The 12791-nt window shown below is 40.5% G+C and overlaps 1 protein-coding gene across 1 annotated transcript in view; it reads right to left on the bottom strand.

The window, feature by feature from the left end:
• Window positions 1-1706: 1706 nt before the first annotated feature.
• Window positions 1707-12791, bottom strand: part of rnf43.L (ring finger protein 43 L homeolog) — a 58885-nt gene continuing 47800 nt past the window's right edge. Inside the window, exons 8-10 of the mRNA XM_018246222.2 lie at window positions 11001-12041; window positions 7695-7943; window positions 1707-3648 (exon numbers count right to left, since the gene is read on the bottom strand). Coding sequence (XP_018101711.1) covers window positions 7900-7943; window positions 11001-12041 — 1085 coding nt within the window. The 3' untranslated portion in view covers window positions 1707-3648; window positions 7695-7899. The remainder of the gene's footprint in view (window positions 3649-7694; window positions 7944-11000; window positions 12042-12791) is intronic.

Genomic DNA, 12791 nt, shown 5'->3' with positions numbered 1-12791 from the left:
ACCTAAATAAAGGCAACTGGAATATAGTTTTTTTTACAACTTGAGCTTAAACATTTGATTCCGACATATCAGGGCTGTACAAGATTATTCAGTTAAGCAGAGATGCCCAATGTGCACAATTCCAGCAGCCCCTAAATGCTGTGACTTTCCTGTTGTAAACGGTCATCCCTTTACTGGACAGTGTGGCAGGGTACTGATTCTAGTCCGGTGCAGGCAGTAACATCATGTCGTTAATATAACCTTTGGGGGTGCAAAGTTAAAGGGCTAGTTCACCTTTACGTTAACTTTTAGTATGTTAGGGAATGGCCAATTCTAAGCAACTTTTCAATTGGTCTTCATGATTTATTTTTTTATATGTTTTTAATTATTTGCCTTCTTCTTCTCACTCTTTCCAGCTTTCAAGTAAAGGTTAACTGACCTGATCTAAAAACAAATGCTCTGTAAGGCTACAAATGTATTGTTATTGCTACTTTGTATTACTCATCTTTCTATTCAGATCCTCTCCTATTCATATTCCAGTCTCTTATTCAAATCAATGCATGGTTGCTAGGGTAAGTTGGACCCTAGCAACCAGACAGCTGAAATTGCAAACTGCAGAGCTGCTAAATAAAAACTATATAACTCAAAAATCATGAATAATTAAAACCAACTGCAAATTATCTCAGAATATCACTCTCTACGTCAGAGGTGCCCAAAAGGTAGATCGGGATCTGTCAGTAGACCTTTAGCTGGTGATCAGTAGATCTCAAGACACTGTCAACAAATAGCTTGTCTATATCACCCTCCTATTTCATGTTTTTCATTCAGATATTTAATATTTTGATGTTACATAAGAAAAAGTTTTTTTGTTAAATATAACAATATACATTTTCTCATTAATTTAATATTTAAGTAATATTTTCCATGGAACAGAGTGCTAACAATGGTTTTATGGATGTAGATCATAATGATCATAAAGTAGTTTGGGCACTTCTGCTCTACGTCATACTAACAGTTTATCCAAAGGTGAACAACCCCTTTAAAGGGCCAGTAAAATCCACAAATGGGTCAAATGACTTAAGGAATGTTCTTATTCTGTGTAGAAGCTTTGCTTGTTAGTATTGTTATTCCCTGCCTTCTGCTCTGAACAGGCAACACATCCCCCTGACAGTACATATAGGTGGATTTCGGTGCAAGAACATGAAAGTATGAAATTTTCATTCTAAAAACCAACCACATAGATTTATTACTACAATTTTCTTTGTTGCTGAAGCTTTGCTGGAAACAACTTGTAGTGGCCAAATATTTGGATATTCATGTTTAGGATAACTTAAATCTTAACCCTGCGGCCCTGATTTCCATATCAACGGAAATCGACGGTTGGATGGCACTCGGAGCGCTTCGTTTTCCGAAGTCGCCCGAAGTTTGCAAGCGCTCCAAGTGCCATGAAATGAAATTGCTGGTGGGAAGGCAGTTGGGGAGATAAATTGCCCTGAAGAAGAGGAGATTTGTTGCCGGGCAACTAATCTCCCCGAATTGCAGAATGTGTCTCTGCCCTAAGGAGTTTGAATATTCAGCCAGGGGGATTCTAGTGAATGAGTAGCCAGAGGATTGTCCAAGTGATAGGGAGCTACTTATATAAAGGGAAACAGCACCTCAAATACTGTATTATGTACTTTAATATAAAATACATAAAGGCATTAAAATAAAATGCAGTAACATCTCGATTAATATTTAAACAGATGTTTACTTGCATCTGTTTACATGTATTAATACAACTTTATTAATATTTAGAGTACTCCACATGTGGCTCTTTGTGAAGTCCATAATATGTATGCATCTTGTATACTTAGACACTGCATCAGGTTTGGTCTATTGGTGCAAACTGAGGTTTTATTGCGTTTGATTTTTATATTGTATTTTTGTTAATATTAAAAATGCATATATTATTATTATTATAAGGACTCTTTCCCTTTATATGGTGGAAATACAACTATCTCTAGACCTTATATCATATGCTCTTGCTGCTCCTCTCATTTATTAATTTCGCTTCTTCGTTATATATATTTCTGTGCTCAGTATACACACAGTAGTTACAAAGGGAACTTCGAATGGAGCAGGGACGATGTATATTGTCTATACATCAGCACTATATAAATACACCATAATAATAAGAAGCACAAAAACATTTGTCTCCCACAAAATCCTCTATACTTCAGCAACTGATACGCTTATTATAAATCCTATACTATATGGCCGTAAATATCCTGACACCAGCCTATCCAACATCCCCCAAACCAAAGGTAAAGGTAAAATATACCTTTTGATATGAGCTCATTAAGTTGGGATGATGTACAAAAGATGTATAAACACTCTCTCAACTGCCAAAAATAAATATAATTGCATTTTCTTCTTTTTATTGATGTTGGGGATCAGGCCTGGCTCACAGTCAGTGTTTTCATTCATCCAACAGGTTCTCAGTAGTGTTGAAGTTAGGGCTCTCTGCAAGCCAGTCATCTTCATCCACTTCCATTTTGCATGGACCTTGCTTTGTGCATTGGGCATAATTGTGCTAAAACAAGAAAGAGCCCAAACTACTAGCAGAACATAGCATATAGCTGATATTTAGGATTGCATAGGGTTTGTTAGCTGCTAATAACCTATAAAACCCCATGTATCCTACTGAAGTTCTTGCACTGATATTGCTTCCAGAGACAGCCTGGAGCTCAACAGTTAGGGGTCTATTTATTATGCTGTGTAAAAAGTGGAGTAAAGCATTACCAATGATGTTGTTCATAGAAACCAATTAGATCTTCTTTTATTTTCTAACTGTTGAAATCAAATTGCTGATTGGTTGCTCTGGGCAGCATCACCGGTAATGCTTCACTCCACTTTTTACACAGTGTGATAAATAGGCCCGTAAGTGTCCGACTAAGTACATGTCATTTTAAGACTGTCTGGATACTTTTGGCCATGTAGTGTATAGGACTTCTCAACCACACCCACAAATCTATTTAAATGTATACAAAGGGTTTTATTTGTGATGTTACTGGCCCTTGAATGCATCTTCTAACTAGGATCTTCCTTTGCTCCATAGGGAAGCCATGCTTTGTTCCTTATACTACACATACCAGACCTTTCTGGACAGAGGCAGCATTATAGGTTAAGATCACCGTGGCTTTCAATGTGGCTTTCCTACAAGGACGGTGTACAAAACTGAATTATTAAGAAGTGCAAATTACAGGTAGAAAAACAGCAAGTGTTGTGTGGAATAGTGAAGAACATGAATCATCAGGCTGGCTATTTAGCTTAACAAATGAATCCATATAAAACTGTAAAAAGTGAAATCCAATTGGGCAACTCCCTTGAATAAGGCATTGTTTTATCTTGTTGTTCGCTGGTGATGACTATGTTTGGGGTCTACCCTGGAATCATTCTCCAAGCAAAGGTGTTCGTGGAAGGTTTAGGAATGGATTTAGAGAAAAGCTGACATTTCTCAGACAAAAGTTTAAAGCTTGATGTTCTGCCGGCTTAGAAAGAACTGCTTGCAGAGGTCATACAGGTGATGGACAGCAATGCTCTTGAGATGCTCCACAGAGATTCTACAGCCACTCTTCTGGGGCCAGGAAAAGTGCTCTGAAGGATGAGGTCCCATTACAGGTAGGCTCCCTGGAGAGGTAAAGCAAAAACCATATAAGGTTTGACAATGTGACGCATTAACATTCCTTAAATATTCTATGGCTTGTGGTCACAGAAAATCAGGCCTATAATAAGGTCTCTATGATGGGAATGTATCACAGCATAAGAACATGCATTCTTTTCTTTAAAATGAAAGTCTGCACACAATGGATCCTAGGCTCTTAGTGGTTTTAATTGTGTTGAACAAAACTGCTCTGGCAGCCCTAGTCATTCAACAAATGCTTCCCATTTATAATGGTTTACAGACCTTGGTGTACTAACCTGGGTACAAACCGAGTGCAGTAACCAATAGCAAGCAAACATATACTTGCTTTCATGATTCTAATTGTACTAGAAAATAATAGCTAATTGCTAATGTGTTGCCATGTTACTGCGCTGCAAAAATGTACCATTTAAATAAATATGAACAAAAGTAGAGGCATGGGACCTGTTATCCAGAAAGCCTCGGGACCTGGGGTTTTCCAGATAATGGATGCTCTGTAATTTCATACCTTATTTCTACTAGAAAATCATGTAAACATTAAATAAACCCAATAGGCTGGTTTTGATTCCAATAAGGATTAATTATATCTTAGTTTGGATCAAGTACAAGGAACTGTTTTATAATTACAGAGAAAAAGGAAATCATTTTTAAAAATTTGGATTATTTACACAAAATGGAGTCTATTGCAAACAGCCTTTCCGTAATACGGAGCTTTCTGTGATAACGGATCCCATACCTGTCTATTTAAATGTAAAACTACTTTACAGGTCTAGTCGAAGCGTCACTGAGACTTAGTTTATAGTTTTTCGCATATAAACTATACTGTACATAACAGCAGCCAGTAGCGTAACTACCATACAGCAGACCCTGCAACTGGGGAGGGTCCTGGGGATAGGGGACTTAGACCATGGGATCTGTTGTAATCGCTACTACAGCTTTAACTTTACTGCATGGCACAAACAAGTGAGCAGATGGGTTACGGGTAGCCAAGGAAAGACTGTGCATGGTGCCCCCCCTTAATATTTAATTTTTGTTTTGTGTTAGGGGAAGGGGGGTAGTTTAAGATATGCCAACCGACAGATGCCAAAATAAAGGCCCGATAGCCTTTAAAATGCTTAGAAGCTAAGCATTAACTAACCTGATGCCAATTTTCAGTACAGTTGGTTAAGACATGAAAGGGGTGCATGAATAATCACAGCTGGCAGATCTTGCCTATCAGCGAGTAAGTGCTGAGCTATAAGCAGCTGCTGCTCTATTAAACATCACATTAGGAATATGCAATGTCTGTTTAGAGCAGATCTTTTCTTCTAAGGGAATTTTCCATGGTATCATTTTTATAGCCATAGGGCAGCTCCCTTATGGAGCTCTAATACGAGATTCTTGCCTCAATACTCCTGCACCATTGCCTTCCCAAAACGCTTTGCACCCTGTCTGACAAGCACTGACATCTCCACCCTGTGCTGTATTTGGAAGGGTTAATCTGAGCTTCTGCTGGTGCACAGTGCTCTGTATCCACTACTTTGCACCAAAAAGTAGGTTTTGATGGTGGTACAGAGGTTCCTTTGGTTTCGAACCTCCTATTTACATAGAGTTACCTGATCTCTTGAAAATTCAGGGGCACGTCAGCCTGTCTGTTGCAGGGCTGACACTGACAACTGACAATTTAAAGGTAATTCGTGTGGGATTTTCTAGACATGTCCCATCATTTTTAAGTGATCTCTACTGGTGACTAGCGACCCTAACTAGCCCTACCTTAGCCCACCTGCATCCACACTTTCGGGTTGCTTTTATAGACCTGCCATGCCAATGACGTCACAAAAGGGGCGGGGCGAGCAGGCGCATCATCTATAAAAGAAAATCCGGAAATCGGAAGCCAGCTTTTGACGGTAGTGGGCGTGGAGAGCAGGAGAAAAGCTCAACCCGCACCCACGAAGAAGTGTGCAAGGTTGGCCCGAACCCGCCCGACCTGCTGGTATCGGGCTGGCCCGCACATCACTAATCTCTACATTAAGGGGCAGATGTATTAAGTGTTGAAATGAAAATTCTAATTTGAATTTCCGAATTTTTTTTTTTGCTCAAAACTGAATTCGAGTTTTAATTTGAATTTCATGATTTATCATACTCTGGCCCTTTAAGAACTCGAATTCGAACATTCGCCACCTTAAACCTGTTGTATAAGTCAATGGGAGAGGTCCTGGGATCAATTTGGTGATGTTTGCAGCCTTCCTGACATTCCTGAATTCTATTTATAGAATCGGAGAAAATTCTATTTTATTAATACGTTTCGATTGGTCGAATTTCAAGTTTATGGGAGTTTTAAAAAAAAAAACCTCATATGAATTCTAAACATTCGACCCTTGATAAATGTGCCTCTAATAGTGAGTGCAGCATTAGGGCACAAACAGTGGTACAGGTATGGTATCCAGAAGGCTCCAAACTACTGAAAGGCTTCTCCCATAGACTCTATTTTATCCAATTAATCCAAATTTTTAAAGATGATTTCCTTTTTTTCTGTAATAATAAAACAGCACCTTGTACTTGATCCCAACTAAGATAAAATTAATCCTTATGGGAAGCAAAACCAGCCTATTGTGTTTATTTAATGTTAAAATTATTTTCTAGTAGACTTAAAGGGGTGGTTCACCTTTAAGTAAACTTTAAGTATGTAATAGAATGACCAATGAAAAAGCAACTTTTCCATTGGTTTTCATTATTTTATTTTTTTCTTTCCAGCTTTCAAATGGGCGTCGCTGACCCCCATCTAAAAAGCAAATGCTCTGTAAGGCCACAAAGGTAGTTATTGCTACTTTTTATTACTCATCTTTCTATTCAGGCCTCTCCTATTCACGTGCCAGTCGCTTATTCAAATCAATGCATGGTTGCTTGGGGAATTTGGACCCTAGCTATCAGATTATTTATAATGCAAACTGAAGACCTGCTAAAAAAAGCTAAATAACTCAAAAACCACAAATAATAAAAAATGAAAACCAATTGCAAATTGTCTCAGAATATCACTCTCTACGTCATACTAAAAGTTAACTCAAAGGTGAATAACCCAAGGTATGACGTTTATATTAGCTATCTGGAAAACTCCAGGTCCCCAGCATTCTTGATAATAGGTCCAATACCTGTACCGTCTATGTCAGTCATTATTATGCAAACACCAAACAGGGTTCATTACAAAATCTGCATTATATTACTTCAACCAAAATGTGAAATGCCAAGTGTCTGATTGTGTTTGATACTCTCCAGTATATACTGTATACGCTAACATTTCATACTTTTAACATGAGGAGGGGCAATTTATTAGCCTTTGGGAAACTTCCCTCTTTTAGGGAAAAAGAGAGCCAATTAGAGTGACATTAATTAGGGATGTCAAACATAGGACCCCTAGAGCTGCTCTGCCTTCAACTGCCAGCCTTACCAGTTAGTGAGAGAGGCATGGATGGATTGAAGCAGGCACACAGAAAGACAAAGCAGAAAGACAGAGAGACGCAAACAAAACTAAAGGATGGTAAAAAGAGAACCAGGGAACAGAGAGAGAGAGCTGGGGGGAAATCACAGTGGAACAGACAGATTTAGTCATAGGAAAGGGTTCAAAAAGAGTTGAGAGTGGTACAAAGAATGAGAAAAAACAGCTGGTGACAGAGGTACAGTATAGAACAAGACAGGATTCCAATTGAGAGAGACAGACAGAGGCAAAGACATTGACTCAGCAGGGAATAAATTGAGACAGCTGTGGAGTCAGTTCCAGAGGGGGGGCAGCCATGAAATAGACAGCTGGGGGAAGGGGAGTCAAACAAAATGATGGGGGAATACTCTAAACATGGATAAAGTGAGGTAGTGCCAGCACCCAGGATCCATGAAACTGGCAGCCGTGTAACAGAATGTAATGAGAATACTGTTCATTATTATGGACATATAGTAGAGGGGAAAGCATGCATGAAAAGGCACAAAAAGATGATAGATATCACACATCAATATAAAAGTGCTAGCAGACAGGGAGTTATGAACGGAAGAAACCCAAACCTACATGCCAAAGCTCCGATTAGATGTTTTGGGACCTTGTAGCAGGTGCATAGATTATGCCAGGACAGGAACCAAGTCTGATGTAATCTGGGAGGTCATGGTGGGGCCTGGAAATTTGGGGAAGGAGACAAAACGTTGAGAGCTTTGTGGCCCATGCTACTGCATCCAGTACTGTTGGGTTATGCCACACATGAACATATGCCCTGGAGTTACACTGCATGCTCACACACTGCTTCCATCTCCTCCATAGCACCTACAACACAAGATATAATATTAATATTAGCCACAAGGGAGCCAGAAACTAAGACAGCAACAAGCAGCAACGAGTTGCCCCCAATATGGAGAGCTGAAGTTTCTAATGAAACCATTATGTATGTCCCAGCTAAGTACATTTTCCCAACTCTATACATGTATTACACGTCACTAACACAGGCACAGAAAGCAAGAACAAGGCTTAAAACATGAAGACAATGTAGTTAGTTATCTACTGTACTATTTGTTCATGGGCTGGAATATTATGCTATGTAAAGATCTCTCAGGGAGGCTGAAAGTATACAGTCATATGAAAAAGTTTGGGAAACCCTCTTAATTCTTTGGAGTTTTGTTTATCATGGGCTGAGCTTTTAAAGTACCTGTAGTAACTTCCTTTTAATATATTACATGCCTTATGGAAATAGCAGTATTTCAGCAGTGACTTGAAGTTTATTGGATTAACCGAAAATATGCAATATGCATCATAACAAAATTAGACAGGTGCATAAATTTGGTTCACCCCAACAGAGATATTACATCAATACTTAGTTGAGCCTCCTTTTGCAAACGTAACAGCCTCTAGACGCCTCCTATAGCCTTTGATGAGTGTCTGGATTCTGGATGGCAGTATTTTTGACCATTCCTCCATACAAAATCTCTCCAATTCGAGCATGGAAAGCCTGCTTCAAATAATCTCTTAGATTTTCGATGACATTCAAGTCAGGGCACTGTGACGGCCATTCCAGAATATTGTACTTCTCTCTCTGCATAAATGTCTTTGTAGATTTCCAAGTGTGTTTAGGGTCATTGTCTTGTTGGAATATCCAACCCCTGCATAACTTCAATTTTGTTACTGATGCTTGAACATTATCCTGAGGATTTTGTTGATATTGGGTTGAATTCATCCGACCCTCGATTTTAACAAGAGTCCCAGTCCCTGAACTAGCCACAAAGTCCCACAGCATGATGGAAGCTCCATCAAAATTTGACAGTAGGTAGCAGGTGTTTTTCTTGGAATGCGGTGTTCTTCTTCCGCCATGCAAAGCACTTTTTCTTATGGCCAAATAACTAAATTTTTGTCTCATCAGTCCAAAGCACTTTGTTTCAAAATGACTGTGGCTTGTCTAAATGAGCTTGTGCATACAACAAGCGACTCTGTGACGCAAGTGCAGAACGGCTTCTTTCTCATCACCCTGCCATACAGATGTTCTTTGTGCAAATTGTGCTGAATTGTAGAAAGAAGTACAGATATACCATCTGCAGCAACATGTTCTTGCAGGTCTTTGGAGGTGATATTTGAGTTATCTGTAACCATTCTCAAAATCCTCCGCATATGCCGCTCCTGTATTTTTCTTGGCCTGCCAGACCTGGGTTTTACAGCAACTGTGCCTGTGGCCTTCCATTTTCTGATTACATTCCTTACAGCTGAAACTGACAGTTTAAAGTCTTCCCCTAAACCATGACACTGAACAATCTTTGTTTTCAGATCTTTTGAGAGTTGCTTTGAGAATCCCATGCTGTCACTCTTCAGAGGAGAGTCAAACAAAAGCACAACTTGCCATTGGCCACCTTAAATACCTTTTCTTATGATTGGACACACCTGCCTATGAAGTTCAAGGCTTAACAAGCTAATCCAACCAATTTGGTGTTGCCAGTAATCAGTATTGAGCAGTTACATGCATTCAAATTAGCAAAATTTTTGCACAGCCACTTTTTCACATTTGATTTAATTTCATACCACTGAATACTGCTTCACTAAAAATCTTCAGAAAACACCCCAGTACTCAGATGTTCCTGGGAAATGAAAGACATACCACTGTTATCTTTTTTGTTGAAAGTGGAGTAAATTATTATGCAGGCTGAGAGGGGTTCCCAAACTTCTTCATATGACTGTTATATCCATTAAGGAGCCCAACCAGCCCACAGGCTTTGAACTCGGGCTGAATTAGGGCTGGATGTGTCCATGCAAAGGATAACTATGTCCCCGGTGAACTTATGGGTTCCACTGATATCTTAGTATGGCATACCGTTGTATGACCCTCCCATCATGCATGCCAAATAACAGTCTCCCTGATGTTTCCAAGCCTCTGTAAGAATCCATTATTAGTAATGTGCATGTTATGCCTCAGTCACATCACTTGCTTACAAATAATGCTGTGATACCAAGTACTGGTATGAGTTTATGGAACAACTATGGGATGCATACAGTGTCATTCTCCAAGAGCTGGAAAGCCCTGAAAATGTCTTCAGTCAGTGGGGAACCCTATACATCAAAGATACTTGCCTTGCTCCTTGCACTTCTGTTAAGTTGTGCTCAGTGCCACTGCCTGACGCCTGATCCCAATCAAGTGCTCCTATTGAGGCATGGGAACCCTTAAGGGTCAGTTCACACAAGCAGATTCGGGGAGATTTAGTCACCTCGCGACTAATTGCCTCTTCTTCTGGGCAACAATCTCCCTGAACTGCCTTCACGTGTCTTTCCGTCTGCTATAATGAAAAAGCACACGCAACGCTTCGTTTTCTGAAGTCATCTGAAGTTGCCTCACGAGGAAACTTCGGGCGACTTCGGAGAACGAAGCGACGCGTGTGCTTTAGCACAGGCGACTTTTCATTATAGCGGACGGGAAGGCAGTTCGGGGAGATTGTTGCCCAGGAGAAGAGGCGATTAGTAGCCATGTGACTGATCGCCTTGAAGCACGGCTTGTGCTTTATCGCAGGTGACTTTTCATTATAGGGGACAGGAAGACACGCAAAGGCAGTTCTCCCGAATTTGCTCATGTGAACTGACCCTAAAGGAGAAACAAACCCTGTACCAAAAAAACCCAGACCCCAAAAATGCTACATTGTAGGTAAAAAAAAACCTGCTGTAATCACATCTGTATGGGATCTTTGCACACTGCGTCTGCGGTAAGCAAATGACCCCTATTGTGTTAAGAACACATAATTCATTATTTCAACTAACCAATGCCTCAGCACACACGGCTTTTTTAAATGTGCACGTGAAAGATAATAATTGTGCAACACATTTGAGGTTTACATACCTAAAATTATTACTTACCTTGGTTGTGATGGGGTGGATGGTATAGGTGCATCATTGCTGTATTTTCTCGGTGTGAGTTCACCCTGGAATGTAGAAGTCTAACCTCTTCTGCCCATCTTGGGTGGGTACTTTCACACATCTGAGCACTGTATCGGGGGCTGTACAACAGTGGAAGGTGAGAAGGGGCAGAGGATTTTTTTTTTCTGTAAGTCCTACTTGGCGGGTCGGTTCTTGAGCCCCTAAGGGAGGTGGCTTCATCAGGTTCACTTGAGCCCTGCGCTACTGAATCAGCCTGTGGAATGGACTGATGCTGCCGTATGTGCTCCCTATTAGTCCGGGGGTCAAAACAACTTTTTGAACATGAAGGTTTGGGTTCTCTGCGGACCATATGTGATCTTGACTCACCATTAGTTCCAGTTATATGTCTGTGCTCCCTGTAATAACCAGGATCTGCCCTAGAAACCTTGGTCCTCCTCTTGGATCTGTGGGGGTGAGAGTGAGACAGACTGGGCTGGTTTCGCCGATAGTGGTGATGGCGGTGCTGGTGAAAATGTACGTGGCTGGTGTAGGAAGCCGGCTGAGACAGAAGGGGGTTCAGTGCTGGGAGTTCACCCTGAGGTAGTAGATAAGAGGCAAGTGCTGGTGGGGAAGAATCCTCCTGGTTACTATGAGAGCTGTGAACTGAGGAAGAAGAGGTGCCATGCAAACAGTGCAGGCTTATATCTGTACAGTTCTCACTGGAAGAGCCATGGCACGGTCCAGAACTACTATCACTGCCAGGGTCGTCAGGCAAATAGCCCGACTCTCTTGGACTTTCTGGTCCTCGACGATGAGTCCGGATTTGCATAGACAATTGCTCTGGCATTTGCCAGTGATGTGTATAGTCTAGATAATATGGAGCTCTTGACAGGAATATACTGTTGTTTGGGGTAGGGTAAACCAATGGTGTTCCATGGGGTGGCAGCTGAGACATGAGACGAGCAGAGCCTGGGTACCGTCCCCACAGCTGAGTCTGTGAAGCTGCTCTGTGAGCCAGAGACCTGGGTGGGGTTCCACTGTCTGCAATAAGGACCAAAATGTTAATAGAATCTATGTGCTGCAAAGGATCTCTTGCAGAGTTAGCTAATAGTACAAGAATACCTCCCTGATATTAGTAAGAGACCCGATAATGCCTTTTTACTCAAAACATCTCATTCTTAAACACAAAGCATAAAGCAGATTATATTATTCTAAATCATTAACAAAAATTGGACACTGGCTGTGCAGGTATATGAAAAGCATCACAAACTTCACCTTGAGAATCCATCACAATGGCAGAAGTGCAACAAAAATATACAAAAGCAGAAGCTGAGACTTGCAATTCCCAACAGCTTGAGGGCTTTATTCTGCACATTCCTGGAAGCTTTTACCTTTACAATAAGAGGTTTTATGGGGAGAAGTTCAACAAAAAATCATGGTAAATACAACCATAACTCATTTCAAATAGTTTTTTTTGTCTTTAAAGATAGATGAAAGCTGAAAGATAAAAACAGGATGGTCTGGTTTTCTGTATGGCACATATAGGTTTTAGAGAAAGTATGGCCCAAATGCCAGACTTTTATCCAGTCACCATGAGGATTATATAGCCAAAATCCATCATGGTTCAATAGCCCATAGCGCTCACATAGTAAAGTTGGAATTATGGACTTCTGATTGGCTGTTCTGGGTTTCTGCAAAGGTTAAACCTATTACATGTTAAAACATGATAAATGTTCTTATCTTTGTTTCGGAAATTTTCTATCAGCTCCAGCAAGTTCCAGTTTGGTAGAA

Source organism: Xenopus laevis, chromosome 2L (assembly GCF_017654675.1).
Source record: "Xenopus laevis strain J_2021 chromosome 2L, Xenopus_laevis_v10.1, whole genome shotgun sequence".
Lineage (NCBI taxonomy): Eukaryota > Metazoa > Chordata > Amphibia > Anura > Pipidae > Xenopus > Xenopus laevis.
The sequence above is the reverse complement of the archived record's forward strand: the minus strand, read 5'-3'. Positions and strand labels throughout refer to the sequence as shown.